Source organism: Benincasa hispida, chromosome 12 (assembly GCF_027475165.1).
Source record: "Benincasa hispida cultivar pf3 chromosome 12, pf3_genome.v1.1, whole genome shotgun sequence".
Lineage (NCBI taxonomy): Eukaryota > Viridiplantae > Streptophyta > Magnoliopsida > Cucurbitales > Cucurbitaceae > Benincasa > Benincasa hispida.
This window is the reverse complement of record NC_143489.1, coordinates 70437566-70451071: the sequence shown is the minus strand read 5'-3', so window position 1 is coordinate 70451071 and position 13506 is coordinate 70437566. Positions and strand designations below refer to the sequence as shown.

Here is a 13506-nt window from a genome sequence, read left to right as displayed (position 1 = left end):
TTGCTTGATTTAATTTCCTATAATCCACACAAAACCTCCATCCTCCATCTTTTTTCTTCACTAGTAGGACCGGGCTGGAATATGGGCTGTGACTTGGCCGAATGATCCCTGCTTTCAGCATTTCCTCCACCAACTTCTCAATTTCTTCCTTCTGCCAGTGGCCGTACTTATATGGTCTTACATTGATTGATTTTTTATCCGTGCTCGTCAAAATGCGATGGTCTACAACCCTTTTAGGTGGTAAAGCCCTTATCTCCTCAAATATGTCCTTATTTTCTTCAATTAGAGCTCTGATCATTAGTGGAAGTTCTTCTGCCTCTTCGAGTTCCTCTTTCCCTTCATTCTTTTCTTCACTGTCATACTCATAATTTTGAAACTCTACCAAGAAGCCCTGGTCATCCTCTTCCCATGACGTTGTGAGAGTCTTGAGGGAAACCTTTGCCTTGGTTAGGGAAGGATCACCCTTCAAAATGACTTGAGAATTCCCTGCCATAAATGACATAGTTAAGGATGACCAATGTACTCCCATGAATCCCGTTGTACATAACCAAGGCATCCCTAGAACCACGTCTATCTGTCCTAAATCAATCGTAAGAAAATCGGCCTTCACACTGAGGTTGGGTAGTTTAAGGTCAATCGCCTTGCAGATCCCTCCTCCTCTTATAGCATCCCCATTTCCAATGACTACAGAAAAGTTCTTATTCATTGGTATTTTCAGTTCGTTTACTAACCTTTTATGCACAAAGTTGTGTGTGGCTCCGCAGTCGATCAGCACTACTACCTCCTCCCCCTTCATTTTCCCTCTCAGCTTCATCGTCCCCCTGGCTGATAGGCCATATATCGATCTCAAAGCAATTTCGGCCGTTTCCTCTGTTTCTTCTTCTTTCGGCGGCTCCCCTTTTTCCTCCTGTTCCAGATTGAGTTCTTCGTTATCATTGGTGATGAATAACATCAGTTCCCAGTTCTCTTTCAGCTTGCACCGATGGCCTGGGCTGTATTTCTCATTACAACGAAAACACAGTCCCTTGTCCAGCCGTTCGCGAAACTCACTGTCCGACAGCCTTTTCATGGATGGCTCCTTCTTCACAAAGTTGCTCTTAACTGGTAGGGTAATCCTTTTAGTCCCTTGTGTCTCCACGCTCTTCCCGCTCTTCAGAGTCAAATTTTCTTTGCCTTGGGCTTCCTTCTTGCAAGGCCCAACAACTCCCAGGTCTGCTAATGTTATCTTCAGGGCTACATTGCGGTCACTCACTAGTTGGGCTTCATACATACATTCCTCCAGAGTGGTTGGTTTTCTGTTGATCACTTCTGCCCTCAAGGTTGGTTCCAGCCCATTTACAAATGCATCTCTGAGAACTTCTTCGGACAGGTCGGGTAGGGGTGCTGAATATGTGACAAATTTCTTCACGGGTATTTCCAGCCTCTTGTACTTGCTTTTATCGGATCCCCCTCCTCCATTGCTGGGGGTCGACTCTGATTCGTTAGCTTTCCCTTTCATTTTCATCCTCCTCCCATCAGAAGCGCTCGATTCCTCAGCTTTTCGAGCCGCATTGCTTTCTCTCATCTCCTCTGTCAACTTCTCGATGTTCTTGCATAAACTCAGCAGCATCTCTTTCATCTCCGATACTTCCTTCTCATTTTTTTCAAGCCTTTCTTCTACTTGTTTCTGAACCATCGCTCGTGTACGCCCCAGGATGAAGCAGGCTCTGATACCACTTGTAAGGTCTTCCTTCCTGCAAGTTGAATAACAGAACAAACAAACAGAACAAAGCAAAAGAAAAACAGAGACAAGAAGGTGGATCGATAAGGCACTGCTATTCCTTGTTTTTATTTATGCATGATTTCTTCTACGATAACCCTTCCTTACAAGCATTCGACAGCCTCTCAAACCCTTCCCCAAAATAGAGCAAATCTCTCCCCCAAAAGGACCTCCCCTGCTTCCCCGAAAGAAGAAAATACAAACAAGGAAATTACCCCAGCACCTTAGAGAGAGTTGAACACTTCTCTCCTACCTAAAAGCCTCCTCACTTTTAGCAAATTCCTTTTCCTGCCTCCTTAAGTACGACCCCCTGCCTTTTTGTAACAAACTCGTGGTCCCCTCCATCTTTTCTCCCACATTCTTTCCTTGGTCCTCATTGGTTGTTGTGACATTTCCCTTTTTACCCCTTCTTTTATAAGTGTATATTATTTGTGGCCTTGCAGATTCCTCGCCAGAATTTTTATTTTTTATTTTTATCTTTTTAATCTGAATTTTTAATCCTAATATAAACTAATAAAATGTTAATATACAGAAAGTGTATAATAGATAACTTTACAGATTTGGTCAGTTCTCACTTGTCAGACCTATCATTTTCGTACTCTTTTGAGTGTCTAGACTTTCAGAGTGATCATCTCACATCTGATTTTTAGAAGCTTACTTTTTTGAATTAAGGATTCACATTGTTTCCGTAGGTCCAATGAAATTTGATGATATTTGACCACTAATTGTCCAATGTTTGTCACTTTTCTCCTTCATTTTTCTCATTTTTACTTGATACTCTGTTTCATTACTCAGGATGCTAACAAAAGAGAAGATGCGTTAAAGAAGGAGAAGGAAGAATTTTTTTCAAAGCTTTCAATTTCTGAAAGAGCATTGGGAGAATGGAAAAGCAGAGTCAATAAACTTGAAGAAGATAATTCAAAGCTGCGCCGTGCTCTTGATCAGAGTATGACAAGGCTGAATAGGATGTCGGTGGATTCAGATTTCCTAGTTGACAGGTAAATCTTCATATATATTTGTTATTGGGAATTTACACCCCTACTCATCTCTCTCAGCCAATGACATTGCACTCGAATAGTCTACTTTTGGATACCTTTTGTTTTTGTTTTATTTTATTTTTTTAAAAAGACAATTTTTCATTGATATGTGATCTGTGTAAAGTTACTCTAGCCTTAACCATTGTTCCAATATACCTTTGCATCCCTGTTTCAAATGTTAGCCTTGTTGAAAAATTTGTTGCATCTTTTTAACTAAATGCTCCAAAGAGTTGAAATGATAGCTCTGGTCCTTTGTGATTTGAGAATTAGTTTCTTTTCATTAATTCAATGAAAAGTCGTGTTTCCTTTTCAAGAAAAGAAAAGAGAGCTATAGTCCACAAAAATTTTGCTTTTTACTCAAAATGAAGTACACAACAATTTTTGCAAATTACCATCTGTGGAGCAATTAGGAGGTGTCCAATCACAGCTGAAACTTTGCCGCTGAAGATTTGTATCAAAGAGAGTGGTCTTGTTAAAGGAACACTAGTAGTTAATGATGCAATCCTTTGAAAAGAAAACACCAAGATGGTTTTAAGGCATATCATATAGGTACTAATATATCAGCTGCATCAAGACCATGAAGACGAGGTATCCACAGGGTACTTGCCTTTTCAAATTGCGAAGGAGAGATCTGTTGTTAAGTTCCACAAAGACAAGCTACCGGCCATTGTTAGGTTGACTAGCCTTTATTGTCTCTTCAAATTGAAACTGGCCATCCCATTGTATCTACTCTTTTGAAGAGTTACGTACTTAATGAACCCCCTTTTCCCCACATCTGATTCTGGTATTGAAGCAACACCTTCAATTGTGTTGTTTCTGTGCAATTTGACCATGTGGAGTTGTAATACTGATGATTGTTGGGAGGTTTTGGCAGGCGTATTGTGATCAAATTACTGGTGACGTACTTCCAGAGAAACCATAGCAAAGAGGTATTTTTTTTTTTTGATCAACATATTTATTATATAAGCTTTGTGTTGTCCCCTGCATCGACTATGTCTGGAGACATGCGAACATTATACCAGTATGTTCTTTTAGAGTAGGCAACTCCGTTGGTTGGGATGATATTTGAATGGATCATGGTTTGACTAAAATCAAAATCGTAATTGAAATCATTGTTTTGGTACAGTTTTGCAAAGAATGGAGCTTTTAATGTAATTAATTCCCTTGATTTGTAAATTAAATGGTCGGGACCATCATTCCAAATAATTTGTATTAATACCTTTTTATGAAATAATTTAACTTTTAAGTACTGTAAACTTTTGGCAAATCAAATACATGAACGAGTTATTAAAGGTAAGATTTGAATTCGGTCATTTTTTTTATATAAAAGAAAACTATTTATTTTTAGTTTTTATAGAACTTTGGCTTGGATAAGAGTGTATAACAAAACAAAGAAATCATGGAAGTAGTGGTTATTAGGTTTAAGTTTTAAAAACCAAAACCAAATGGTTATCGAAGACTATTTTGTCCTTTTATTCTTATAAAATTACTCATCCTTCTTTTTTTACCCTCTAATTAGTAATGCTAAAAATTTCCTTTTAAAGGTTTGATTAATTAAGGGAAGAGCATAGTTTTACGGTTTCGTTGGTAGTTACTATGGCGGTGGCCCAAAAAGTGTTGTACAGTCCTAGCATTTTTTTCATTAACGGGGATTGAAGCAGAAAAAGTTGGCTGCTTCCGCTGCTTCCGTAGTGGATCTAGGTACAGCTCCATTTAACTAAAGCTATTAAGAACTTCCACCACATCAAGTGGTGAATCATCCTCAGTAGCCCTGTTGCTCTGAGAGACGCACTATGTAGAAGACGCAGCTTTATAATCATCTTCAGCCTTAGGAAAGGTTTTCCATGAAAAGAACTTTTCCTTTTTGGGGTATTTATTCTTCCAAACGCCATAACAAAATGCACACTGAGACTAGGAAGTACCCTATGTAGCTTTGCACTTGCATACCTGATCTTTTCCCCCCCTTAAAATTTTCATCCAATTAGTTCTTGTGCATTGCTTATGCAGGTTTTGGATCTTATGGTTCGTATGCTCGGATTTTCTGAAGATGACAAGCTGAGGATAGGAGCTGCTAAACAAGGTCCAAGCAAGGGTGTTGTACGTGGAGTTCTGGGCTTTCCCGGACGCCTGGTGGGTGGGATTTTGGGAGGAAGCACAGCGGAGAGCCCAGCTAATATGGCCTCTGATAATCAGGTGTGTCACTCCTAACAAGACAAATATATTTGAAACTTTTGGGTAAAATTGGGATTTTGGGTAGGGTTTGTTTCTTTCCTCATTACTTTTGGGAAATCTTATTTTGGCCCCTGAGTTTTCAAATTTATTGTAGTTTTGAAGTTCAAAAACATATTTGTCACCGTAACATATTTTGGTTCATATTATCATTCTATCATCAATTCCTGATCCCATTTTATTATTATTATTATTATTTTTCGAGTATTTTCAAGACTATTATCATCTTGAAACAGAATGAACCTATCATACTAGAATTTGAACCTTTTATTTATATGGTTATGGGATCTCTACTAAGTGGTACCATTTTATCTTTGTTAAAAAAGTAAGTCTGTGTTCTAAGCTTCGATTTTCCTTTCAGTCATTTGCAGATTTATGGGTTGACTTTCTTCTCAAGGAGAATGAAGAAAGAGAGAAGAGAGAAGCCGAGGAAAGCCTCAAGCTTCGGGAAGAATCGCAACTTAGCAGTTCAAATGTTGCCAGTCCTGGTTCGCAGTTACTTGATCCCAGAACGAAAACAATTGATTCACCATCTGATTCCTCAAGAACAGGTTTTCCTTCCCATCTTCAATCGACTCACCTTCCCTTTGGTAGTGATTTCCGTCTTTCAAGACACCACTCTGATTCTGAGTTCTCAACAGTTCCTCTCACATCATCATCATCTGAGAACATTTATAGTTCAAGACCGCTTCCAAAATACTGAGATTTTCTTCATCGTTTTGTAATTAATAGAAAACTACAGATTATTGTTTGTTAATGACGATAAAGCCCTGTAATGTTCAATTAATTCTTTTACTGGAGTGGTTAGTGTTCGGTCAACCTGGTGTAATTGTTTGACGAGCTATAAGTTTCACAGCTTCATGTTTTTGACATCTTAAAATTTGATTTGTTGTGTAAAGAATCAAATAAATGGGACGTCTTGGTTCATATTATTGCTGCATCATCTACAAAATCAGAAGATTCTAGAGCACAGTTCTTATGCTAATTGCAAGTTTCATAAGCATCCCTCGACGTAAATCCTGAGTTCCATTTTTCGGAGTTGGCAGTTCCCTGGAAAATTTTATATGAAATTCTGGTTGACTATGCTGAGTTCCATTTTTGGATCGACATTGACACATTTTTTTGGGTCAATGGGCCAAGAAAAACATGTACGTCCAAAACTCATGAAGTATAGTTAGTTACTTCCAACTTGATCTTCTGAAAGGCAAGTTTGGTAAAATAAAGTTGCGTACGAAATTCTAGTCGACTATGCTTGGAAGTTCAAGTGCACTTTTTTTTGGAAGATAAAATCAAATTGGGATCTCTAAAGTTTCAGAAGCTACATTTTAAATCCTTAGATTAGAAAATAGTTCTAAATGATCTATAAATTAATTTAATCGTTAATTGACTAACAAAAATTTGATGTTAGCATGAGATGACAAATTCAACAAAAATTTGATGTTAGCATGTTGAGATGATAAATTCTAAATGAAGTGGAGAACATTCTGAACTTTATAGTATTTTTTAGATTACATACTCTTTTTAAATTGCTTTTTAGTTTTTTTGTTCTTTCCTTTCTCCTCCCTTTCTCTTCATCGACTCCCACCCTCTTTCTTCTCATCTTTTTCATCCTCTCTTATTTCTCTCTCTTTTTTATTCCAAGTTTCTTCCCAACTATCCAATCAAAATCCCCCAATCGCCCCCAAATCTCCACTTTCACTGCCATTAATGACATTTCTTCAAACCCCACCTACCCAAATTGAGTTGATTTTGCTATATTTCGTGAACCCATCTGAGTTTTTTCCATCTATAAGTAACCTTTATCACTTGCGCTTCATTCAATTTTCAATGCCATCTTAGGTACCTTTGTGGGCACTAAAATACGTAAGCATTTTCATGAAAAAAATATTATTTACTTCAAAGGAACTTACAGAACTTCAAAGGTTAATCAACGGATAAAATTTATAAGGTTTTGAATTGGTATAATCCTTTTGTTATATACATTTTATGTTGTTTAGTCCGTTGAATGGTTAAAGAGTTTAAGATATCATCAGGTGATTACCTCAACCGAAAATACTTAATTTATATATATATATATATATATATTTGAGTTTTGATTTCGGCTACCTTGCGGCTGTGTACAGGGGTGAGTTTTGGAGTGGTGATGACAACAGCAAGTATTGCTAGAGAAGAACAGAGGAAAACAGAGAAGAAAAAAAAAGAAACTAGGAGAGGCAAAAAGAAATTATTGGGACTAGGGGAGGAAAAAAGAAATTATTGGGACTAGTACTAATTAAAAATGAGTTGATTGAATTAAATTAAGGGTGTTTTTTAACAAAAATTCAAATTGATTGGATTGTCAATCCAAAGAATCTAAATATCCAACCCTTATAAAATTTAAATGTTAAATATCAAATATCTAAGATATTTATTAGAAACTTTAAATAAAAACAAATATCATAAAAACAAAACTAATCCAATTGGATAAATGTTAATTGGATAATTCATATTGTTCGAACACCCCTAATCGAAAGACTAAAAAAATAATTAAAGGGCACACAATCTAACAAATAATAAAACTACCCCTCATTGTTGGACAAATTAAACTAAATATGTAAGTTTTGAAAACTTTCGCAAATCAAATAGACACAAACATCATTGGATGGTACCTTTCGTCACATACAAGTCTTCATCATCCATCATAATGATCAACACAAACAACCACATTATTCATAACACTGTAAAAATCCATGTACCAAATGAAATTTCCAAAAAAAAAAAAAAAAAGAAAAAAAAAAAAGAAAAGAAAAAACCTTCGACTAAGAGTTTGCTATGTACAACCACATATAAAGCTGGTTTGAACTTCAAATCAAAACATTTACACAAATCAGCAAGCAAAAAGAGGCAACTTTCTTTCACTTGACAGAATTATATGAGAATCTACCTTTTCCTCCCTTTCTTTCAATCCTTCTTGTCTCTTAACTGTCCTTTGGAAAATTTACTTGCAACTTTCTCGTTAAAAATCGCACACTTCTTTTTACTCTCGGCCACGATCTTTTCAGCAAATGAGTCTATTTTACCCTTGTACTTCTCGTAAAAGACCGGTACCATGTGCAGCAATACGACAACTGAAAGAAGAAGAAACTATTTAGGAATGTTGAAATGGTAAGGGAGTTTTGGAGGAGGGTGAGTGGTGAAAGTATTACCTATATAAAACAAGGTCAAAAAATTGCACCAATTTCCCACAACTGATAACACCCACAAGCCAACTACCACCTGACATTGTAAAAAAGTCATTCAGCTAAAAATCCAATGAACTTTAAAGCAGAAAACCTCAAAAATATTTTAAAAAAAAAAAAAGAAATGAAAGACTTTGACAAGTTCGACAACAGAGTGAACTACCTGTCAAATCACAAAGATAGATTCAGACTAGGATGCAGCCAAAAGCCAAATAAATTCAAATCCCACAAACATAGAACCATAAAAGAAAAATCACAAGTTTGGCATATTGCAGCCATTTTTAATCTTATAAATAAATATGATCCCCTAGATAGTTAATTTAAGAGTTAGATTATGTTTGATTTCTGTGACTTTATTATTAGTACCAACAGAAGTTGTAATGAATATTAAAACAAATTTAGAAGTATGATGCTTCATTTGTTAGATCAAGAAATAACAAAACAAGACCATACATCAACGTAAGTAGGCATAACTCAAAAAGTTTGTAGTATTGAAAGCCAGGTGCATTGGGCAGTTTTTTAAGCAGCACTTACAGCAAAAAACTTCTTCACATCTCTCCCGGATGCAATATCGCGCAACATCGCAATGGCCCTATTGATCTCAATCCTTGCTGCAGAAACTACATGCAGCAACGGCTCCTCCTTAATACGAACTTCAGGAAGATGAGGTGGGCTCCTGTTCATGCATCAAAGTTTTTTATAAGAGGTTCAAGCATAAAATTTAGCTCATGATAATAGATCACTAAGCTGCCATGAATTTAATGTTGTATAAGGCTTCTAAAATTATACCTGAAGTCGGGTAGATACAATTTTCACCAATTTTTTCACTGAATCACCACCAAGTTACAATGTACAAGATCAACTAGTTCATTCATAAAATTTCAAGAAATGTCCAATAAGTCTAGAACTTATGGAACATTTGTCTAATATTGAGAATTTGGAGAACCTATTAGACCAAACTCATTCTAGTTTTGAGGTAGAGTTATTTTGAAGTTTTTAGGTCTAATCGAGTAAATTCTTTATTTCTTTCCCTCTTCATAAAAATATATAAAATTGAATATAGATCATCTTCTAATATCTTTTAAAAATAAAATTTTACAAAAAAGAACTATAAATATAGTAAGTGGACTTGGGAATAAAAATTGGAGGTTTGGCCAACAAGAGTGTAGCTCAATGGCATAGTGCTTAGCCTCGAGGTTTGAGATTCGATTCCCCCATCCCACACTTTAATTAATGGGAGGTTTGTAGAGAGATTTGAGGTAGTGAAACTTACTTGTAGATAAAAAAATGGGCATTGGACCAAAGGAACAAGAGAGCAACAACCAATATCAAGGCATAACATAAAATAGGAAGCAAATGATATTCAAGCACTTCGAAAAACGCCCAAATTATCGTTGCTCCGCCAAGAACTGCAACCGAGGCTTTCTTGTCCCGCCATAACAACACGTCCGCAGCTGCCCAAGACAAAATCATAACAATGCCGATGTTAATATGCACGACTTCATCATTACCAAATGGCGCCTCAAATATTTGTTGGTTCAAAAAGCTTAAGCAGCGCTTTTTTGACCATCTCACTTCAAGGCTCAATTTAAGCTTATGAGCTTTTGAATTTGACAACGAATTCAAATGTTACCATACGGAAGATTGAAAAATATTGTGAATTTAAAGAGAGAAAAAGAACGTCGTAACAAAAAGACATGCTTTCGAGACATTTGTGCTATATGTGCAAATCCAAATCGGGCATTTGGTGTAGAGCATAAACCTCAAAGAAATGAAGAAAGACCATTTGAGAACAAGAAAACGACATCCAGGTTAAATTTTATCTCGATGAAACAATACTTTTGAGGAAAAGTTTGTTCGATAAATTGAAATAAAATGCCCATTTAACCTCAATTTTTAATGAATGCCCATTTTAACGTCAGTCAGTTTATTTTCACTGAAGGCCCATTTTAACCTCAATTTTAACCGAATGTCCACATTTTCTGTCTCTAGGGTTATTGACTATTAATTAATTTATTCTAAAAAATCAAAAGAACTAGGGTTATCAACAGAACTATAACTAATTTCCATTATTTTTAATCACTATCAAAATTACTTTTAAAAATTTATGATGCCTATTAATTAGATAAAAAATTTTAAAAAATTATTATGGATTAAGTTTCACTATTTTTTATCACTATCAAATAAATTTTAAATTCATCAAAAACTTTAGGTAAAAAAATAAGTTTGGAATTAGTGTACACGAAATTGAAACAAAACTCGTATATGAAGGGTAAATTTGTAATTTTCAAAAACTTAAAAAGACTGAACTAAAATAAAATTCAAAAGTTTAGGATTAAAAGGATATTTCAGAAAAAATGGGACAAAAAGATATCTTTTCCCAAAAAACCAAAATTTTGGAAGGGAGAAAGAAATAGAGAGAGATGAATACGTTTTCCGGCGCCAAGAACACGATGAACAGATTGCTTTTTCCCCAGCATTTCAGATCCCTCCGCCGCCGCCTCCTCAGTCGGCAACGGCGGAGAGGCGTCCACTTCGTCGGAATTGGAGGACGGGAGAGAAGGAAGGGGTTCAGTAATCTTATCCGCGATTTCCACCGTCTTCGGTTCTGCGGTTTCAGAAGGTTCTGCCATCGTCAATGTCAAACGGTAGTGCTTTGGAAAGTAAAAAAATAATCGAAGAAATTTGGAAGAGAATAGGAAATTTTTTATATGCGTGAACGAGGTGGAAGGATTTTTGAAAGTACGTGGCAACGGCAGAGTGTCGAATTACGACGGCTGTTTTCGCCGGAGACCATCCACGTGGGGATAAAGCTTCGAGGACACCTACCAACTCAAATTCAATGGATTATCACCTTTTGGTTTCATTTTTGTTATTATTATTAATTTGAAGAAGTGGATCCAAAAATCAGCGAAGATAAATTTAATATTATATTAATGATCTCTTGAATCATTATCTCTAATATTATCCTAAATTATCAATCGACCCAACTCTGCATTTAAAAGTGAGAACTTGAACAATAATTTTAGAAAAATAAATTTAGGTATAATTGATTTTGTAAAAATTCTTTTAAACAATCATATTATTTAATTCCAAATTATTGTGTTTGGTTCTAAAAGTGAATTTAGAATTACACAATTATTTAAAATTATATTTTCTATTTGAGAAATTATTAGTTAACTTAATAATTATGATAAATATCTATTTCTACTTATTTTATTGTTAAATTCGTATTTGCATTGTTGATATAAGATGAATGTTTGTAGTAGATATTGAAATAAAATTCAAAAAATATATAATTATTTGTTTTATTAATAATTTCACAATGCATGTCATTTTTTATTTCAATATTTAAAATTAAAAAAATGATTTCACAAATAGCTAACCAATAATATTTTAACAAAAACTGAATTAGATAACTCTTTTGGGATGGATTCCTTGTCAATCACTTAATAAAAAGCACCTATCAACTAGGGGTGTTAAAAAAGCCCCTCAAAAAAATAGATCAACCCAATCAAACCCGTGCGGGTTGGGTTGAGTTATTAACTCCATTGGGTTGGGTTGAGTTCAAAATAAATGAAAATTTTACGGTTGATTCATGGATTCGCCTAAAGTAATCCAAACAATCTAAACTTATTATGAACTTTAAAATTTATATCTTTTTACTTATGATACAATTAGATATACATATATTCATTTTTGTTTTATTTATAGATTAGTTTTTTGATAATTTATTCTCCAACTACTCCTAAAAATAATTTTTTTTAGCATTTTAGAAAGAGATTTTACATTATATAAATTGAAATTGAGTTATTAATCTTAATTCAATAAATCAAATTTTACATATTAACATTTTACTTCCTTTTAGAACAAGAATTAAAATAAATAACCCGAGTAACTCGAACCAACCCAACCCAACCTAAATGTTTCATGGTTATGTTGAGTTGAGTTTATTTTTTTATGAGGGTTGTTTAGGTCAAAGAAATTTACAATCTAATTAATTGAGTCAGGTCTAAAAAATCTTCCAATGCAACTCAACTCAACCCAACCCACAAACACAGCTTATCAACTAATTCCTCCAAAATCAATTTTAGCACCTACCAAACACCATCATTTTAAGAAAAAGTGATTTTGGCCGGAGAAAAAGTGATTTTGGCCGGAGAAAAAGTGATTTTGACCATCTTGAAATCAATCTTAAACCTACCCTAAGCTAATGGGTGAAGACAACTTTAATATTATATCACTAACAATACATTTTTGGTTTTTTAGGTTTTGCATTTAGTTTCCCTTTTATTTCAAGTTTCAAAATGTTACACGGTTGAATCTTAAATTTTGAATTTGATTTCAATTTAGTCGTCTTTAGATTTCAAAATGCAACTACAATAAAATTGGACTACTCTGACGAAAAAAGCATCAGAAAAAGCACAAAAAATATAAAAAAAGAGCTATTTTCAATACCATTTTTGTCGTCAGTAAAGGCCTCAAGAGAGCCGTGTAGTAGGGGTGTTCAAAAAACCTGATGACTTGAAAAAAACCAATCAATCCAACCCAACCCATGTGGTTTGGGTTGAGTTGGGTTCAAATAAATAAAAATTTTATGGGTTGGGTTGGTTCATAGGTTCACCTAAAATAACTCAAACCAGCTCAAATCAATCCGAACTTATTGTTAACTTTAATATATATAACTTATGATACAATTATACATACATATATTTATTTAAATTTTATTTTTTTGGATAATTTATTCTCCAATAACTCCTAAAAATAGTTTTTTAGCACGTTGGTAAAAAAAACATTATATAAATTAAAATTATATTTTAATCTTAATTCAATATATGAAAATAATTAAATCAAATTTTTTTGTATTAACTTCTTACTTCTTTTTAGAACATAAATTTAAATAAATTAATCCAATTAATCCGAACCAACCCAACCCGAATATTTCATGATTAGGTTGGGTTGGGTTCATTTTTTAATAAGGATTATTTGGATCGAAGAAATTAACAATCAAAATAATTGAATTGGGTCTAAAAAATCCTTTAACCCAACCCAACCATGAACATTCCTATCGTGTATGGAGAAGCACTCCCAATACCAAAATGTGGAAACATTGGAAAAGCTAGCTTTCTCCACTTACGCGCCAAGAAGCTAGCATTCGGAGAGGTAGGATCTACCAACGCCTAACCATAGTTATTTCGCATTGGCCGATGCCACCTCTGTTGACGCCAACTCCGAAGGTCCAAAAATCCCTATCTTCTCAAAT

At 34.6% G+C, this 13506-nt stretch overlaps 2 protein-coding genes across 2 annotated transcripts in view; one reads left to right on the top strand and one right to left on the bottom strand.

The window, feature by feature from the left end:
* GC4 (golgin Putative 4) overlaps positions 1-5952 on the top strand; it is a 40824-nt gene extending 34872 nt beyond the window's left edge. Inside the window, exons 12-15 of the mRNA XM_039018486.2 lie at positions 2555-2757; positions 3671-3725; positions 4804-4989; positions 5387-5952. Coding sequence (XP_038874414.1) covers positions 2555-2757; positions 3671-3725; positions 4804-4989; positions 5387-5728 — 786 coding nt within the window. The 3' untranslated portion in view covers positions 5729-5952. The remainder of the gene's footprint in view (positions 1-2554; positions 2758-3670; positions 3726-4803; positions 4990-5386) is intronic.
* Positions 5953-7647: 1695 nt separating this feature from the next.
* LOC120092853 (reticulon-like protein B2) lies at positions 7648-11096 on the bottom strand. The gene is made up of 5 exons (XM_039051082.2): positions 10675-11096; positions 9517-9697; positions 8778-8919; positions 8211-8280; positions 7648-8132 (listed from the first exon to the last, which is right to left on the bottom strand). Exons 1-5 carry the CDS (start codon positions 10874-10876, stop codon positions 7966-7968), a joined length of 762 nt encoding a protein of 253 aa, XP_038907010.1. The 5' UTR covers positions 10877-11096; the 3' UTR covers positions 7648-7965.
* Positions 11097-13506: the final 2410 nt, after the last annotated feature.

Coding starts and splice junctions, on each gene's coding strand:
- LOC120092853 (XM_039051082.2), bottom strand. CDS start 10,876: ATGGCAGAACCTTCTGAAACCGCAGAACCGAAGACGGTGGAAATCGCG. Junction 9,698..10,674: donor TGTTCTTGGCGCCGGAAAAC/GTATTCATCTCT, acceptor TGTCTTGGGCAG/CTGCGGACGTGTTGTTATGG. Junction 8,133..8,210: donor TTTGACCTTGTTTTATATAG/GTAATACTTTCA, acceptor TTCTTCTTTCAG/TTGTCGTATTGCTGCACATG.